The sequence below is a fragment of the Carassius auratus genome, unplaced genomic scaffold (assembly GCF_003368295.1).
Source record: "Carassius auratus strain Wakin unplaced genomic scaffold, ASM336829v1 scaf_tig00032882, whole genome shotgun sequence".
NCBI classification, from domain to species: Eukaryota; Metazoa; Chordata; class Actinopteri; order Cypriniformes; family Cyprinidae; genus Carassius; species Carassius auratus.
In genome coordinates, this window is record NW_020526033.1 from 105,219 (window position 1) to 125,382 (window position 20,164).

At 38.2% G+C, this 20,164-nt stretch overlaps 1 protein-coding gene and 2 long non-coding RNA genes across 5 annotated transcripts in view; 1 reads left to right on the top strand and 2 right to left on the bottom strand.

The window, feature by feature from the left end:
- LOC113081024 (NACHT, LRR and PYD domains-containing protein 3-like) overlaps nt 1–13,529 on the top strand; it is a 66,929-nt gene extending 53,400 nt beyond the window's left edge. For all 3 annotated transcript variants that reach the window (XM_026253085.1, XM_026253084.1, XM_026253086.1), the window contains 2 exons: nt 12,579–12,625; nt 12,708–13,529. In XM_026253085.1, coding sequence (XP_026108870.1) covers nt 12,579–12,625; nt 12,708–13,300 — 640 coding nt within the window. In that variant the 3' untranslated portion in view covers nt 13,301–13,529. The remainder of the gene's footprint in view (nt 1–12,578; nt 12,626–12,707) is intronic.
- Nucleotides 1,777–4,363, bottom strand: LOC113081027 (uncharacterized). Its single transcript, XR_003282072.1, has 4 exons — nt 4,041–4,363; nt 3,694–3,731; nt 2,170–2,484; nt 1,777–1,987 (listed from the first exon to the last, which is right to left on the bottom strand). It is a non-coding gene; the product is annotated as an uncharacterized LOC113081027 (long non-coding RNA).
- A 245-nt stretch (nt 13,530–13,774) lies between the features above and the next one.
- Nucleotides 13,775–14,584, bottom strand: LOC113081026 (uncharacterized). The gene is made up of 2 exons (XR_003282071.1): nt 14,426–14,584; nt 13,775–14,307 (listed from the first exon to the last, which is right to left on the bottom strand). It is a non-coding gene; the product is annotated as an uncharacterized LOC113081026 (long non-coding RNA).
- Between the last annotated feature and the right edge of the window lie 5,580 nt (nt 14,585–20,164).

Below are 20,164 nucleotides of genomic sequence, written 5' to 3' on the forward strand. Positions count from 1 at the left end.
ATTGAGGTTAAAAGGTTAGTTCACCCAAAAATTTCCAAAAATTCTGTCAGTAATTACAGAGCACAAATTAAGATATTTTTGATGAAATCTGAGAGCTGGATCACTCCTCCATCGGCTTCTAAGGGTTTGAAACTTGCTGGCCCAGAAAAATGTATTAAAGACATCTTTAATATAGTCCAAGTGACTCCAGTAGCTCAATCTTAAGTTTATAAAGCGACGAGAATACTTTGTGTGTAAAAAAAAAACAAAAAACAAAAAACAACTTTATTCCACAATTCATTTCCTTCTCTGTGGGCCTTGAGTTTTTTCATGTAGTATAACAGCGTAGCGCTTCTGTGTTATACGTCACACGTAGGCTCACTATTGGCCGACGCTGGTCATGTGTGTGATGCATGTGACGTATAACACAGAAGCGCTATGCTGTTATACTACATGAATTCACCCGAGGCCCAGAGAGAAAGAAATGAATAGTGGAATAAAGTCATTATTTTGGGGGGGGGGTTTGCGCACAAAAAGTATTCTCGTTGCTTGGTAAACGTAAGATTGAGCCACTGTAGTCACTTGGACTATATTAATGATGTTTTTAATACATTTTCTGGGCCAGCAAGTTTCAATCCCTTAGAAGCCTATGGAGGAGTGAGACAGCTCTCAGATTTAATCAAAAATATTTTAATTTGTGTTCCGAAGATGAGAGAAGGTCTTACGGGGTTGGAACAACATGAGGGTGAGTAATTACTGACAGAATTTTCATTTTTGGGTGAACTAACCCTTTAAGCAAAAATTGCATGCTAAATTGCATAGTAATTCAACACAGTAGCAAGTAATGTAAATTTACACTTAAAACTATTGTAAAGTACTGTAAATTTGACGTTTTTTAGACGTCAAGGCATGTTAAAATCAAATAAACGTAAAAACAATTAATTTTACTCATTTATTTTGCAGTCTGTCTAAACTCTACATTGAATCAGGAGACACTATAGAACACAAGGGATAGTTCACCCCAAAAATCTTTGGAACACAAATTAAGATATTTTAAGAAATCCGAGAGCTTTCTGTATCCTCCATGGACAGCAATTATTTTACTTTCAAGGCCCGGAAAGATTGTTAAAATAGTCCATATGTATACAGTGGTTAAACCTTAATGTTATGAAGCGACCAGAATACTTTTACTGCGCAGAAACAAAACAAAACAAAATAGAATACCGACTTTATTCAACAATTTTTTTTCTTTCTGTGCCAGTATCCGATGCTGTTCACGTGATGTGTTCTCGATCATGCATGTGATTGCATTGCGCACAAAAAGTATTCTCGTCGCATCATAACAATGAGGTTGAACCACTGTAGTCACATGGACTATTTTAACGATGGTTTTACTACCTTTCTCGGACTTGAAAATGGTTATAACATAGTAGTCTATAGGTGGGATCAGAAAGCTCTCAGATTGCTTAAAATTTTCTTAATTTGTGTAGAACAAAATTCTTGTGTTTGGAACATCGTGAGGGGATGTAATTAATGACAGATCTTTCAATTTTGGGTGAACTAACCCTTTAATAGCTTCAGTAAACTTCTTACTGCATAACTACATCTAGCTTAAAGGAACACGCAGACTTTTTGGGACTTTAGCTTATTCACCGTATCCCCCAGAGTTAGATAAGTCCATACATACCCTTCTCATCTTCTTGAGTGCCTCTGTTTGACGCACCCACCGCTAGCCTAGCTTAGCACAAAGACTGGAGGTAAACAGCTCCAGCTAGCATACTGCTCTCAATAAGTGACAAAATAACGCCAACATTTTCCTATTTACATGTTGTGATTTGTATAGTCACAGTGTGTACAAATAACAAGGTCATATGAGACACAACCATCTTCTAACTGTATACATACTGGGAACTATATTCTCAGAAGGCGAAGCACTGCTACTTCTTTGGAGTGATTTACTCCAATTCTGAGCAAACTCTCTGCTCCTCACCACAGGGCTTCTCAGGTGCTGTGAGAAAATCACTCCCCAAGTAGCAGTGCTTCGCCTTCTGAGAATATAGTTCCCAGTATGTATACGGTTAGAAGATGGTTAGAGTCACTGTGACTATACAAATCACAACATGTAAATAGGAAAATGTTGGCGTTATTTTGTCACTTATTGGGAGCAGTATGCTAGCTGGAGCCGTTTACCTCCAGTCTTTGTGCTAAGCTAGGCTAGCGGTGGGTGCCTCAGACAGACTTACGGCAAGCACGGAGATGAGAAGGGTATGTATAGACTTATCTAACTCTGGGGGATACGGGGAATAAGATAAAGTCACAAAAAGTCAGCATGTTCCTTTAACACAGATACTGTGTTTCATTAGTCCGTTCTTAAATTGGAACACAGCTTACATTAGATTGACATCCATTCGAAGTCAATGACAATGAGTGCAGACTTGCTGGTTCATGTGACCTCTCTGCCTCTTAGATTTTGTGCCCGTCTCTGGGTTGATGCCCAAGAAGCACCTACAAACAAAAAGACAGAAGAAACCTGTTAGTTTAATTCGTGTGATGAAAAAGGTGTCAGTTCCCAGTCACCACCTTCAGTGGGTCACTGCTTTTGCAGTACAGAGTCAAACTAAAGTTAGCTCCGTTTAAACAAAGGTGTAATTCAGGTGTAAGTACTGTAATTCAGAAAAAAAAAATGCATGGAACTGAACTGAAAAACATTTCCATCACAAACACAGTCAAGAATAGACCTTCACCAAAGTAGAGGTGTGTGATTTACCTAGGCAAAGCATTCGCACACAACAATTTACATAATTTACATGTTCCGTTTGCAGAGGATGGAGTAAGAGCCTGTTGCCTGTCCATCTCCCTATGGCTGTTTCTACTTGTACTCTTCCTCCTAGAATTATTACCTGTTCACAGATGATGTGATAAACATTTCATTTCTTATATCTTTTTCACAATAAAGCACCCAGTTTTCTAGTTGTTTCTGACTTTTTTTAAGCTTTGTCTCTGGTCTAATCTGGTCTGGTCTCCAGCACAGACACACAAATTAAGGCCCCGTCCACACTACTGCGTTTTCGTTTAGAAACAGAGAATTAAAAGGAATAGTATCTCCGTCCACACCAGCGTTTTAGCTGCGTATTAGAATTGATCTCCGTCCACATTAAAACGACTGAAAACGCGAATCACGTGACCATTCACCAACACTGGAAATGAACAGTGTTTAGTGTAGCTAGAAAGCTACATCACCACCCTGTATGCTACTGGAAACTAAACTATACGGTTTGTATTTAAGTTGTATATACAAACACCATTACCAGATGACGATTAAAAGACAATAATTACAAACGTATATCCTATAGATACAAATCACTGCAATTACTTTGGACTGTCTAGTTATAACCAACATTAATGTACTGGCAAAACACAGATAAGTGCACATTGGTCTAACAGCGGGAAAACTGCTGCGCAAAACATTTATTTTGGCAGTGGAAAATTCCAGAGACAAGATAATAAAAAAAAAAATACATGGACATGCGCACTTCATTTTTCTGTTGACGAGAAAGACAACGGTTGCTCCGTTTCACACACACAGCAGGGAAGAAAATTATAAAGTTACTAATTTGAGATGAATTTAATCCACCTTTGCCCAAATCCACAAACACCATAATTTATCTAGTTGATAATAACTGTCATAATACCCACATTAAGGCCACATCTTACCTTATAACTTTATTTATCGTCGGTCAATGTAGAAAATGCTGTGGTAAAAGAGAGAACGCTGTTAGAGTAACTAAGATAAGCTTTAAGTAAAGCTAAAGTTAAATGATCGACGGTGTATCTAATCAGACATCTCACAGTTAACTTAATACGGTATAATTAACACTACAACCAACGTCTTTTCATTCAAATTTGCGCGCTTAAACGTCGACGCGAGTCTGCTCCAGCTAAGTTACAAAAACATGACAACAGAACCTACAACTAACGCTAATTTGGTTCATACTTTTAAATTACATGCACTATCATATAAAAAACATCAAATTGATAAAGTTTGACATTTAAACACTTACCGCTGTCTGAATCCACCGAATGAGACCACGTAGATCAGAGAGCTCTGATGACGCTGCCGCAGTTGCCACTCAAAAAAGACGGCATTCACAGTAGTTTCTTGTAAAAGCCCCGCGCCTGCATTATTTTCACAGTAAAAGTCTAAATACGGTATTATATTGTGAATTATCACAGTTAAAGCCTGTGAAGTGGTAATAATGTAATTAACTGTGAAATATTACAGTTATATCTTGTGAAATCCTGGAAAAATTTTACAGTGTAGGGAACGGATTGCGAAAGCGTGCGCACGGATTATGAATTTGTGGGTAGGGCTACGTATTCAAAAACCGAGGGTATAGTTTACAAAATCTGAGCGCACGGATTGGAAATTCGTGGGCACGGTTTGTTAATCCGTGGGCACAATTTGTTAAACCGATGGAACAGTTTATGAATTTGTGAGTACGGTTTATAAACTGAGGGGACGGATTGCAAAACCGTCGCCACGGATTGATTTTTTTTCTCCTACAGGTGATGTCCTGGGCTCTGTACTACGGACATCACCGCAGCGAATGGTGCATTTACGTCATAGCCGCGGATATGAGACCTTACAGACCTTACTCTGTAGTTGAAAACGCAGGTTTTAAGAACATGCGTAATGTAATTGAGCCTCGTTACAATATTCCTTCACGGGCCCATTTCAGCCAGACCGTAATTCCTGCTTTGTTCCAAAAAACATAAGCCCAATATCTCTCAATATATATAGAGTTCCATATAAAAAGAGTTACATCTTTGTATTTGTTCATAACTACTGCAATAATATTACACTTATTTATTTATTTATTTTTTATAAGGAGCTATTTTTGTTTTATATACAGTATGCTGCTAAAAACACCATAGAAGATGGGTAAAGAATTAGAGCTGTAATCGGGCCTTAAAAGTTAGGCCCGACAGGACCCGAGCCCGACAAGTACATTTTGATTGACAGCTTTTTTAAAGCCCGAACCCGTTTACAGCCCGACATTATTCAAATGTGCGCACGCACACAGCTCTTTTGCCTTTTGTCAACAATGAGTAATTTATTCATGTTTTAACATAATTTACTCCAAACTAACGTAGACTAGACCACTTGGAAGTTGGAATAAAGAAATAAAATAAGTCCTGTGTCACATCGTAACATCTCAGCATTCTAGACATAGGCTCATTTAACCTATAAACAGACCAACGCACCAATAAAAACGAGTCATTTAAAAAAAAATTAATTAAGATAAATTTTAAATTAAGATGGGTATTTGGCAATAACGAAATTAAGATAAAGGCTCCGCCGGATTTGCTTTATTTTATAAAAGAATAATGCCAACATTAACGTAAATACTCTGTCAACATTATGCATTTAAGACTCAATGAATATTTAGTTATCATTTGTAAAACCTTTACTCACATAGATTAGGCTAGGTCTACATGTTTTTGTGGAGGAAAATGATTGAATCCACTGTAGATGTCTTCAGCGCGTTCCTGCGCTCACTGATGGTGCGTCATTATTCACTCATTATTCTCATTATAGACATGGTCAAAACTTTTCCACTTCTCGCTCACGAGTTTGCTTTAGTTGCTGGTGCCTGCTGGTGCAACCAAAACGTAATCACCAGAGGCAAGCCTCTATTACACCTGCTCAGCATTCATTTTCGTTTCTTTCTCGCGCTAATCGAAACACATCACATGACCGCTCGTTTACCTCGCAAACCGGAGCGCAAGCCCAAGCCAGGCCCGAGCCCGCATAAGATGATATAAATTAAGCCCGAACCCGTCGGTTCCCGACGGGTCCCGTCGGGTTCGGGCAAAGATCTTCAGCTCTATAAAGAATAGCTCCATCATTGTTCAATGTAAAAAAAAAAAAATACTTTGTTAGTTTTAATAAATAAAACATTTTTTTAAAAATTAAGGAAATTTATCTGCCAATTTTTTCTTTTTGCTGTATCTAAAACGTACCGAACCGTACCGAACAGAACCGTGACACCAGTGTATCGTATTGAACTGAACCGTGAACTTTTTGAACCATTGCAGAGCACACACTCTGGTTGGCACATAAGATTGAACTAGTGAGTTTAGGTACAGTATTGTTCAAAATAATAGCAGTACAATGTGACTAACCAGAATAATCAAGGTTTTTAGTATATTTTTTATTGCTACGTGGCAAACAAGTTACCAGTAGGTTCAGTAGATTGTCAGAAAACAAACAAGACCCAGCATTCATGATATGCACGCTCTTAAGGCTGTGCAATTAGGCAATTAGTTGAAAGGGGTGTGTTCAAAAAAATAGCAGTGTCTACCTTTGACTGTACAAACTCAAAACTATTTTGTACAAACATTTTTTTTTTTCTGGGATTTAGCAATCCTGTGAATCACTAAACTAATATTTAGTTGTATGACCACAGTTTTTTAAAACTGCTTGACATCTGTGTGGCATGGAGTCAACCAACTTGTGGCACCTCTCAGCTGTTATTCCACTCCATGATTCTTTAACAACATTCCACAATTCATTCACATTTCTTGGTTTTGCTTCAGAAACAGCATTTTTGATATCACCCCACAAGTTCTCAATTGGATTAAGGTCTGGAGATTGGGCTGGCCACTCCATAACATTTAATTTTGTTGGTTTGGAACCAAGACTTTGCCCGTTTACTAGTGTGTTTTGGGTCATTGTCTTGTTGAAACAACCATTTCAAGGGCATGTCCTCTTCAGCATAGGGCAACATGACCTCTTCAAGTATTTTAACATATGCAAACTGATCCATGATCCCTTGTATGCGATAAATAGGCCCAACACCATAGTAGGAGAAACATGCCCATATCATGATGCTTGCACCTCCATGCTTCACTGTCTTCACTGTGTACTGTGGCTTGAATTCAGAGTTTGGGGGTCGTCTCACAAACTGCCTGTGGCCCTTGGACCCAAAAAGAACAATTTTACTCTCATCAGTCCACAAAATGTTCCTCCATTTCTCTTTAGGCCAGTTGATGTGTTCTTTGTAACCTCTTCTGCACATGCCTTTTTTTTTAACAGAGGGACTTTGCGGGGGATTCTTGAAAATAGATTAGCTTCACACAGACGTCTTCTAACTGTCACAGTACTTACAGGTAACTCCAGACTGTCTTTGATCATCCTGGAGGTGATCATTGGCTGAGCCTTTGCCATTCTGGTTATTCTTCTATCCATTTTGATGGTTGTCTTCCGTTTTCTTCCACGTCTCTCTGGTTTTGCTCTCCATTTTAAGGCATTGGAGATCATTTTAGCTGAACAGCCTATCATTTTTTGCACCTCTTTATAGGTTTTCCCCTCTCTAATCAACTTTTTAATCAAAGTACGCTGTTCTTCTGAACAATGTCTTGAACGACCCATTTTCCTCAGCTTTCAAATGCATGTTCAACAAGTGTTGGCTTCATCCTTAAATAGGGGCCACCTGATTCACACCTGTTTCTTCACAAAATTGATGACCTCAGTGATTGAATGCCACACTGCTATTTTTTTGAACACACCCCTTTCAACTAATTCAACTAATTGCCCAATTGCACAGCCTTAAGAGCGTGCATATCATGAATGCTGGGTCTCATTTGTTTTCTGAGAATCTACTGAACCTACTGGTAACTTGTTTGCCACGTAGCAATAAAAAAATATACGAAAAACCTTGATTATTCTGGTTAGTCACATTGTACTGCTATTATTTTGAACAATACTGTATGTTGGTGCCATGCCAGTGGTCGTCTTGTAGGCAAGCATCAGTACCTTGAAATTGATGCGAGCCTGCTAGCCAGTGTAACCTGATGAGGAGAGGAGTAACGTAACGCTTTTTTTGGCTCATTGAAGACAGGCTTGGTAGTACATGCAGGAAGGCCCGCCAGGAAACATTATAATACTCCAGTCTGGAGAGAACAAGAGCTGGGACAAGAAGTTGAGTGGCTTGCTCTGACAGGAAGGGTCTAATCTTCCTAATGTTGTATAAGGCAAACCTGCAGGACCAGGTTATTGTAGCAATATGGTCTGTGAAGCTTAACTGATGATCCATCACAACTCCTAGGTTTCTGTCTGTCCTGGAAGGAGTTATGGTTGACGAACCCAGCTGTATAGAGTAGTTGTGATGAAACAATGGGTTAGCTGGAACCACCAGAAGTTCTGTCTTGGTATGGTTGAGCTGAAGGTGATGGTCATTCATCCAGCTAGAACTGTCACTCAGACAGGCTGAAATGCGAGCAGCTACTGCCGGGTCATCTGGTTGGAATGAGAAGTAGAGTTGGGTGTCATCAGCGTAAGGCCGGTGACACACTGGCTGCGTGGCGTGAGCGTAGAGGGAGACCGTTGACAGACCAGGCTCTTGTCTTCATGACAACAATATCAACTTTTTTTACACACCTACACCTACGCCTACTGATAAAGGACACCGTCAAAAGTATTGACGGCTAAATAGATTATGTTTGACAGGTGCAATATTTGAAAATCGCTAATTATTTATTTATTTTTTAAATTACATTTATATCTGAATTTATGTCAACCTATAGACTTTCAAATATCAAAATATCATGAATTTATATGTATTTGTGTACAAAATTACATAAAAACACATTTTCCTATTATATTTTGCCTGGAAACGCTTCCAACACGCGCGCGTGTCGCGGTAAAAATAGGCGTCAGTTCTATTTCTAGCATGCACGCGTTTTCCGCACGTCTCACGCAGGCGGTCTGTAAGCTCTAACCTGTTAACATGGGAGCCGAATTAAAAACCGACACGCCACACGGCTGAGACGCTTGCGCCACGCATCCAGTGTGTCGCCGGCCTAACAGTGATAAGAAAAGTCATGCTTCTGAATGACAGATCCTAATGACGTCATGTAGATGGAGAAGAGAAGTAATCCAAGTACTGAGCCTTGAGGAACCCCAGTAGCAAGTTATTTTGACTTAGAAACATCACCCCTCCAAAACACACTGAAGAATCTATCGGAGAGGTAGGACTTCAACCACAGGAGTGCGGTTCCAGAGATGCCCAGCTTTCTGAGGGTGGACACGAGAATCTGGTGATTAATGGTGTCAAAAGCAGCAGACAGGTCCAGTAAGATGAGTACTGAGGATTTTGAAGCTGCTCTTGCCAGTCGCAGGGCTTCAGTAACTGAGAGCAGGGCAGACTCAGTTGAATGGCCACTTTTGAAGCCAGATTGGTTGCACTGCAGGAGGTTGTTCTGTACAAGGGATGTAAATCCCGTGGCAAAACATAGCAACAAAATAGAGACCTCATTAGCATAGCTGCTGATCCAACAAACTAAAATTTGTTTAACCCAAGCTAATGAATAAAAATGCACATTTGATCAGATGCAACTACACTCACAATTTAAGAGATAAATTATTTGAATGCTTGGTGAAAGAGATGTGTTTTTAATCTAGATTTAAACAGAGAGAGTGTGTCTGAACCCCGAACATTATCAGGAAGTCTATTCTAGAGTTTAGGAGCCAAATGTGAGAAAGCTCTACCTCCTTTAGTGGACTTTGCTATCCTAGGAACTACCAAAAGTCCAGCGTTTTGTGACCTTAGGGTGCGTGATGGGTTGTAGCGTGGTAGAAGGCTAGTTAGGTACGCAGGAGCTAAACCATTTAGGGCCTTATAGGTAAGTAATAATAATTTGTAACTGATACGGAACTTAATAGGTAGCCAGTGCAGAGACTGTAAAATTGGGGTAATATGATCATATTTTCTTGACCTGTTAAGGACTCTGACTGACTACCATAGATGGACATACTGTTTTTCCACGTAATTCTAAAAACTTCCAAGTTAGTTTTTCTCCATTTGCATTCAAGACTACGAGTTACTTTCTTGAGAGAGTGAGTATTACTGTTATACCATGGCACAGTACGTTTTTCTCTAGCCTTTTTCAATTTTATGGGGGCAACAGCTTCTAATGTATTAGAGAAAATAGTGCCCATGTTGTCAGTCATTTTGTCTAATTCATGTGTATTTTTGGGTACAAATAGCAGATAGATCAGGCAGGTTATTTGCGAATCTTTCTTTGGTGGCTGGAACAATAGTTCTGCCCAGACATAGAGAGCTGGTTGAACACAGCTCGCTCAAGTGTCTTTGCAATGAATGGAAAAAGGGATACCGGTCTGTAGTTTTCTTGAAGTGCTGGATTTAGAGATGGCTTCTTAAGCAGTGGGCTTACCCGACCCTGCTTAAATGCTGAGGGAAATGTTCTAGCATGAAGAGAGGAGTTGATAATGTGAGTAAGTGAATGTACATGCTAGTAAGTGAATGTTCAAACAACATGCTAGCCACATGCTAATCATGCTAGTAACATGCTAATCATGCTAGCAAAATGCTAGTGATATGCTAGCCACATGCTAATCATGCTAGAAACATACTAGCCACATGCTAGAAACATGCTAGAAACATGCTAGAAACATGCTAGTCGCATGCTAATCATGCTAGAAACATGCTAGCATCAAGCTAATCCTGTTAAAATCATGGTAGCAACAAGCTATTCACATGCTAGAAACATGTTAGCAACTTTGCTAATCATGCTAACGACATGGTAGTCACTTGCTTATAATGCTAGTAATATGTTAGTCACTTTCTTTTTTAAACTTCTTAACTTTTCAAACTTTTAAATCTTTTTAAACTTTTTAAGCTTTTCAAACTTTCTACATTTTTCTAACTTTCTGGCCAGGCTTTTTCAAGCCAACTTAAAGTTTGAAAACAAACTTTACTATCTAGTTTTAATCTGTTATCTTAATTAAGAACACACTGGTTTGTTATTGTCATCGTTATTTTAGTGGCTAATGAAACGGAAGTCTCTTCTGCGTTTAGGAAAAAGGTGGATAGACTCAGAAGTTATTAAACGTGACAACATCTTGATAATATGATGCACCTTCCTGAAATATCACCTAAAGTGAAAACCATTTTCTTCTATCTATTAACCCTAAAACCGTATTCTGGACAAATGTGGGCAAAATAATTTTGATTTATTTTTAAAAAATACTTCCCTTGATCTGTGCGGTACAAGACTTGGTTACTTTTCCTAAGTTTGCCTCCTGAACACACACACATTTTTTGACTCAATTATACAATGTTAAGTGGGTGAAAAAAAAAACCTCCTTAATCTTGTATTTGGGTCAAAAATGGGCACCCATAGAAATGAATGGGAAAAACTGTAATTTAGAGCATTATTCTTGTTTTTTTGTAAAAATAAATTAATAGCTCCAATACAATGCATATCTAACATACACACAAATGAAGGGCTGATCCTGTACAACATTCTCATCATGGCAAAAACTCACACTCATACACACAGACACACAAACAATGCATTCAATGAGCCTATGACAGAGCTGGGCTAATGTCTGACCATGTTTTTTGGTATGATCCAATCATCCACCTGGCTCATCACCCTCTCTCTCTCTCTCTCTCTCTCTCTCTCTCTCTCTCACACACTCATACACACACACACACACTCACACACACTCATACACACTCTCACACACACACACACACACAATGCATTCAATGAGCCTATGACAGAGCTGGGCTATTTTTATTTATTTTTATGATTTTTACTTATATACTAATATTTATTTTTTGAGCCAATGTCTGACCATGTTTTTTGGTATGATCCAATCAACCACCTGGCACCTGACCCCTTCAGAGTAAGATCAAACTGCTACTGCAAGGTTTTTGTTACTTCCAAACAAAACGTTTATGTAGCATATGCTACCTAAACCTGCAGTGGCAGTTATTTTCTCAGTTCACTGCAAGCAGCACAATGAGAAGGAGGTTTAGTGCAGCAGAAACCCTAGAACCCATGGTATAACTATTATTGTTTGTTCTTGCCACTTATTTAGTTTATGTATGTTCTTACCTGTTTGGTACCAATTAGTTATTTAAATTTGATGTTTTGTGTTTGAAATAAATGATGAATGATCTACTACTTTGTCTTTTCCTTATAGCATATTCATCATATTTATCTAAGCATATTTTGGCATCTTTGTATAGTCTCACCTAACACATATATATATTTTTTTTAAATTACAATTTTAACTTGTGATAGTCAAAAACTTAAGGTCAAATTCATTTTATACAGTGGTTCATTGAGTTCAGCCTATATATGCAGCCATTAAGTACTATAGCCATCTAGTGGCTATTGATATTATTGTTTTTTGTTAATTTAATACCAAAATGAGACACCAGGTGACAGCAAAGTCACTTCATCTTTAGGTTTTAGCTCTAAGAACTTATTGAAATGATATTTTAATGTAATAAAAAAAATAAATAAAAAAAAATAAGCATAATTTACATAGAAAGTATGGTACTTTTTGAGGTAAATAAATCCAAAAATAAAAATAAAAAAGGACCATAAATGGATGGACAAAACTTTATCGAAGACCGTGATATAACATTTATAATAAATAAAAAATAGGATCACACCTGAGTCCTCTGTGCCCACATTTGTCCACAATTACAGGATTAAGGGCTATAAAGTGTATACGGTTTGAGGGTTAAATGGTGTGTGTGTGTGTGTGTTTCTAGTGTGGATCTTGGAGGAGAGTTCAGGATCACATCAAGACTCCACAAATGTAAGTCACGCACAGAAACACGGTTTTCTTGTTTGCAGTTGAGTTGTAAATGTGTGTATTGTAATGTGTGTGTTGTGTTCAGACGCCTGTGATCTCACACTGGATCCAAACACAGCACACAGTGGACTCGTTCTGTCTGAGGAGAACAGAAAGGTGACACGTGTCTCTGAGTCACAGTCATTTCCTGATCATCCGCACAGATTTGATCTGTGGGATCAAATTCTGTGTTCAGAGACTCTGACTGGACGCTGTTACTGGGAGACTGAATGGAGCGGAGAAGAAGTTTATATATCAGTGGCTTATAAAGAAATCCAGAGGAAAGGATTGAGTGATGACTGTTTGTTTGGAGGTAATGTGAACTCCTGGAGTCTGATATGCTCTGAACAAGGATTCACTGCTCGTCACAATAATAACTCCACACGTATCTCTGCTGCTCCAGACTCCTGTAAGAGAGTCGCAGTGTTTCTGGACGAGTCGAGCGGCTCTCTGTCTTTCTACAGCGTCTCTGACAAACACACACTCACACACTTACACACATTCACACACACATTCACTCAACCTCTACTCGCTGGATTTAGACTTGGTTATCATAACAACTCTTCAGTGTCTCTGTGTCACATTAAACACACACACATTAAATGCACACACACAAACTCTCTCTCACACACACATTAGTACACATAGGTTGAGTGTGTAATGATGTGAAATTTTGTGTGTTTTAATCTGAACTCCAGAGAATCTCATCTTCAGGAAGTTGAACATCAGTTTCCTGTTTCTGATCATCATGAAGATGTTTCAGTCACACACACAAACAGACAAATACACAAGTGTTTGTGTGAAATCAGCTCATATTTACACTGCTCTTTAATATTTCTCTGGCTCTATTTTCACGAGTTCATGTCGTTTTAGTGTAATAGAGTTCAGAATTACTTCATTATAATAATATTAATAATGTGATGATTATACAGGTAATTATTATGTGTTTGAAACCAACATTCACATCACTGGAGAAAAGAAAACATTCATTCTCTTCATTTGTGGGTCATATTTAATGCTTGAAATTAAGTGTTTTTGTTTGTTTCTTTATTTGTTTTTTTGTTTTTTTTTATATTTCCAAATGTATTTGTAACAATATACCGAAGGCTTACACATAATTTCCATCAAGCCTGCAGTTTTTGATGATAATGATCAGCACTCATGCAGACATTTGTTGTGTTTTGATGTTTCACTGCGTCACATGATCCTTCATCATTTCCTGCAGAGCTACAGTCACAGAAGCGTCTTGTTTTCCTGCTATCTTGAGACGCTTGACTCTGTCTGTGATTGGTTGGAGGAGCTGGTGGAGGCACTGAGCAGAGAGAAAGCGCTGTGACTCGACTCCAGGCTGCTCATGGAGCCCACGATACAAACACAAACGGACGTCCATTTCATATTTTGAGAAGGTGTGATTTTTTAGTTAATGGTGTTTTAATGCTAAGCACTTTGCGGTGTAATGATACTGACCTGAAGTCAGTGGAGAGCAGCACCTCTGTGAAATACATGACTCTGCATTTGTGTGAGGAGACCTGCAGAGAGGCCAGAACATCATCTACACGCAGACGACTGGAAGAAGTGCATGATGGACTGCTGTAAAGACGCCACTGCAGGATGTAGAAACCAGGCCAGCGCGTCACATGAGATCCCTGATGGGACAGATGTGGATCAGAGCAGAAAGAAGTGTGTCTCATCTCCTGATCAGTGTGTTTTGTAGTGAAATATGAGCCATGTTGATGTTGTGACAGGGTTCATGAGACTCCGCACCTGTACGCTCTCTCCCTCTCGGCAGCTCAGGGCCGTCTCCACCATGCTGTAGTCTTGTCCCAGCATCCAGGATCTGTCGATCAGCTGGACGTTGTTTCCGGCGGGACAGGCGAGGTTGTGTGCGCTCAGACCTTCTCTTTTAAAGATTACAATTTTTATTTATTTATTTAAATGTATTTAAATGTACAATGATGTGAAGTGTCCCATTAGATGTATTTTTAATCGATTAGGAACTTACCATTGACCAATGAACAGGTTTTTTACTGTAGTATTGTCTGTTACTGTTGAAAATAGTATGAACTGTAATAGAATAAAATCATGATTTTACTCGCTTGTACTATTGCTAAACTCTATAATCTTCAGCGGACAGTAATGGAGGTCTGCAGGTAACTGCTGCAAGCTTTGTTAATGGCTCAGTCCATGATTACAATTGAAACTTGGATAATTGAAATGTGTCTGAATAGCAGTTAGGGTAAAACTTATGCCCTCTTTGTTATTCTTTGTCAAGGCATGGGAATAATTTTCAATGAGACTCTGTGGATTGTGGCCAACAAACGGGAGAAAACTTGAAGGATAAGTACAGGCCTCACACTTGTCTGAAGAGGGAAGATTGATGGTGGCACTTTTAACATTTTAGAAGGGGCTCACCCTCCGTTAAAAGTAGGCACTGAGGGAAATGTCACCAAATGAAAGCAGTCAGCTTGGAAATCCTCAGTAGAAGAGCAACAACATCGATCCTATAAACTCAGGAAAACAATGGGCATAGAAAAGCCAAAGACAAACACAGGGGACCCTGCGTCTCTGGATTAAATCGAGGGTCAAATAATAATGATTTTACAGCCTTAAACACAGAGCCATGAACAACATCACATCTCTGATCCAAAACCTGCTCTTGGGCAGATAATAGCCACAGTAATATACTTTCTGTCAAACTCCCTGTTCAGATACAATACAATACAATACAAGCATCATTTAGCTGAAGAGTTTATGGAAATTACACTTGTATAAGTAAATCTGCAGCTCTTATTGCTATATGGAGGTGAGAGAAATGCAGCACAACACATTTGTGCAACAAGTGAACTCACAGATGCCATAAGAGATGATTCAATTATCATAAACTATTCGTTTTTCATTGCACATAATTCACAGAGAGGGTAAACCAGAGTTGAAAAGTGGATATTTATACATTCACTCTAAGAAGATTACCTGAGAGATGTTTATATCTGCATCCACATTGTATATTCAGGAGGTAATTTGATTAGGTCTCATTTATTTTCAGGTGGCTTACAAAAGTCTTGAAGCAGAGGCACAGTTCAAAGATTATGTGTTGAAATCTGCTGCACTCATCAGTGGTTTTATGGCTGAATTACTGGCTCCTATAACTGAGCAACCTAGCACTATCTATAGAGGAAAACATGAATAAGAGCATTTCAGCAACTGAAGGACTAGATCACACAAAACTGACCATTCTGCCATTATTTACATAATCTTGCTGTTCCAAACCTACAATTTTTTTTCTATATATATATTTTTTTTTTGTGAAGAAACTGTGAAAAATCTGAACATAGAAATACGTGAAATCATCTTTGCTCTTCTCATAAGACAATTAAATCATTTTACTGAGTACAGTGTCTACATTTATGTATGTCGATATAATATGATTTTTTTTTTTTAATTGGCCAACGACCGGCCCATAAAGCAGGGACAGCTTCATTTGGTTCATTTTCCATACTGACACTGGGCTGGCCCAATCATCTCTTAACAGGCTCCACCCCTCCCACTCTGTATCTTGTGTCAGATGCAGTCAGTGGCTCAGAGACAGAAATCTTTAGGATGGAGAAGCAAAAGCAAGGGGGGTGCGGAAAAGTGCGGCCAAAAAAATAAAAATTCAACATGTGCACAAATAACCGACATGTTTACTGCTGTAGCTTCAATTTCCAAGCCTACAATAGCTGACGACATTTTACAAAAACAGGTGAATATAGCACATGGAGGTGATTAGCCATGGCAGCAGGTGGAGCAGGTGTCTAAGAGTGAAGTCAAGGAGAGACAGAGTGAGCACTGAGCAGGTATTCATGGTAGCTACATGATTAACAAGGAGGGAGGGTTAATCAGGGCGGGTGCAGGAGGATATGTGATGATTTAACGTTACCTCAATTAATTAATATTATAATAAGACAACATAATCGTTGTCGCTATTATAAAGTTTGTCAGATTGTCACCTACTGCACTAGCCACTCAGCAAATAACACCCAACACAGAATGAGCTATTTTGCATTGTTTTTGTAGCTAGGTTAGCAGAGTTAACTTATTCAATTGAACTTCGGCTGACTATTCTAATGTTAACCCTTTAAACCCCATAACGGCCGTTCAGCCCTTCTGTAGAAAAACTTAAAATGATGCCATTTGATTATTTTAATTATTAATCAAAATGGCTGCGTATGGCTGAGAGAGAGAGTCGCCCACGACGAGTTACACGTTGGAAGAGAGGTAGCTAACACATGATATTTGGGGAATAAAACTCGCCTTGCATTTTGAAAGCTGTATATTTTTGTTTAGCTGTATATTCAACAAAGTAGATATTTTCTCATGTTTCTAATTAATTTACAATATCATTAATATGCAATATTAATGGTGAGTGAATAATATGAATATCATATATATTATTAGGACGTTTTGTGTGAGTAATTTGGTAGTATAGTTTCATTTTCTTTTTTTTTATGGAAAGTATCTCAACAATGAGAGGTAAATGTTGTTTGGTGTCATATTAAAGAGGGGTTTGTGCTCTTTAAAACAAAGTAGCCTATACTTGCAATTGTAAACTAGTTTTTCTGCTGTCTGGTGCATTGGGAAAAAAATTAGCAGAATTCTACATCCACATTCTATTGGGTTCTAAAGGATTACCTAGCTTTTATAACATGGAGCACATTGTCCATCTAGAAATCCTGCTCTTCAAGAATACAGGACTATATAACCAAAATGGATTCTTACTAAGTGTACTTTTAATAACTCTTCCAACAATTTATTTATCTCTGTCTCTCTGTCCTTCTCTATAGTCAAGCCAGGTTTAGTTAGCAGTGGAGGAGAGCACCTTTGATCACCAGGGAGTCAGTCAAGAGAGAGTGAGTACACTGGTCCATGGCACTTAGTTCTCAGCTTTGTAGGGGTTTTTGGGAATAGAACGGTAGATATGCACATCTACAGCGACCGCAAGGATGGTGTACTAGTTGGTTGTGTCCGACCGATTGTGGTGGGCCAGTCTGAGCAAAAATGCCAGGGCCCTTTTTTTGTCCCAGTCCAGCCCTGGTTGAAATCCCGACGTTGAATCAACGTTGAATTACCTTTCGATTTTGCAAATTGGATCAACGTTGAAATCACGACGCTGTGTCACCGTCTTACCTGCATTACGGGTGAATTAGAGTCGTGCTCCAGACCGGGGAGGAAAGCTGAATGAGGTGTTGATTTTGAAAAGTTAATCAACGTTGATAATACAACGTTCTTTCCCCGTCGTACCTTGCACCGTGTATAAATACACCTAGATCCTAGTGGGCATTTAGATCAACACGGTACATGCAAGGCTAAAAATCTAATGACTGGCAGCAATGGCTTTACAGTCAACTTCAATAAACTACCACATGCTCAAAATTGTCAAACAGCAGTTTTGGAAACATACTGTATAAAACAGATGAAAATAATCCCACTTTATTATGCAGAGTATGTGTGATGGCCGAACCTGTGGCCACACATTGATAAGGGTAACATCAACGCATTCATTCATGATACATACATTCATTCACATACTGATAGTTCTTTTCCCGCATTCATTCACGATACATATATTCATTTACATACTGATAGTTATTTTCTTCCTTTTTATCATTCATTTATATTTGAATTTATAGTATAGGATTTAAGGTTTATGTATAAGAAAATCACTACACAGACTTTGTTTGACAAATTGCAAAGCTTTATTTATACATGTCAGTACTTCGTTCGTTGGTTTGGAGTGCACACTTACTGGCTTGCGTTGTACTATTTCTGTTTCCTTATCTTTGTTTCTATTTGAGTTTAAGTTACCGTGGCATGGAGGTTGGATGAATGGCATTGACTCAGGTGTGCGTCTTTCCGTCATCGCGGTCTTGACTGACAAAAGGCTGAGGCGCGTGCGGCAGTCAATATTTATGTTCTGAGCATTCCACTGGACGATACCAACTAGATGCTATGTCATGGGGGGGTGAAGGAATGAAGTTATATTTCTGATTGGTTCCAATTTATTTTTATTATTAATATTTGTTGTTTTGTATTATTAGATTTTGTTTGTTACTCTATTTACTTTGATTAGATAACTTGTAACTAATTTGTTGATTTATAAAGTGTTGATTGTATGTTTTCCCCTGTCTTGTTTAAGTGAGCTCACCGTCTGTGATAAATACCTGTTTGTTGTCTCATTTAGGGGGTTAGTTTTGTTTTGTTCAGTTCTTCTTAAGTTTCGTTATATTGAATTAAAACTTGTTTTGTTTACTTTATTAAAGTCTAGCTAGATTATTTGTTAGAACAAGTTGATTTATTTTGTAACTGAGACCTTTTTCTTATTTTTGGGTAAAATAAAACCCTTTTTTGTTGGCAATCCTGTGTCCTCGTGCCTTACTACTTGGCGATATCCGACAGTATGCATGGAGGTATTGCTAAAAACATGTAGTAGAACAATCCAAATACAATTATATTTAAAGGTTTTTGTAAAATAATTTGGCAAATAAATGCATATTTATTGCAGCACTTACAAGACAAACCCTTGTACCTTTATGACCGAAACCAGTGGATCTTTTATTTGGGTGGAAAACTAGTTTCTGTCAAAAACATGTTTTAGTAATGTGTCTCATTACAAGAGTTGTGTACATTTGTGCCGTGAAAATGTGTTGCACAGTTTGAGAAGGGAACCTTCAACCAGTTGATTTCTAACGGGAAGTAAAAGATGAGCCTTAAGATGTTTCTTGAAAATGAGTAAAGACTCAGCAGTTCGGATTGAGATTGGGAGGTCATTCCACCAGCTGGGCACAGTCCAGGAAAAGATCCGAGAGAGTGATTTTGAACCTCTTTGGGATTGCACCACAAGGAGTCGTTCACTTGCAGAGTGCAAACTTCTGGAGGGCACATAAGATTTAACCAGTTTGTTTAGGTACGTTCACAATGTTTCACCATAACTTTGATATTGTCAAATATATTTAACTGAAAACTGAATGCAAAATAAATCACACAATATTTTCACTTTACAGTTCAGTAACAGTGAGGTTGGAAACAAAGTGGACAACACTATTCATTAAACACTTATTTAATGTATTCAGATGAAAATGTACAATATTATAAAATTATTCACAAGCAGTGTTTTCAGAGCCCCCAGTTACACTGTTTTAATCAGAACACTAACATTACAGTGTAGTAAAACAAATAAAATCTAATTCAGTACATTTTTATTAAACTAAGTACAACCAAAACCTATCACAAAAGGTCAAAGCATCTCTAGCAGAAGTGACAGTGCAATGTAGCAGAAGAACAATTTCTTACCAATGTTTCAAGAACAAACTGGATCCTCGATGACTCTACAAGGGCAAAGAAGAAAGTTTACACTGAAAAGTTCTTAAAAAGCAGGATTTCATATTATACCATTTCTTTAAACCATTGGTTCTCAAACTTTTTATACCAAGTACCACTTCAGAAAATATTTGTTATTAAATATTAAGT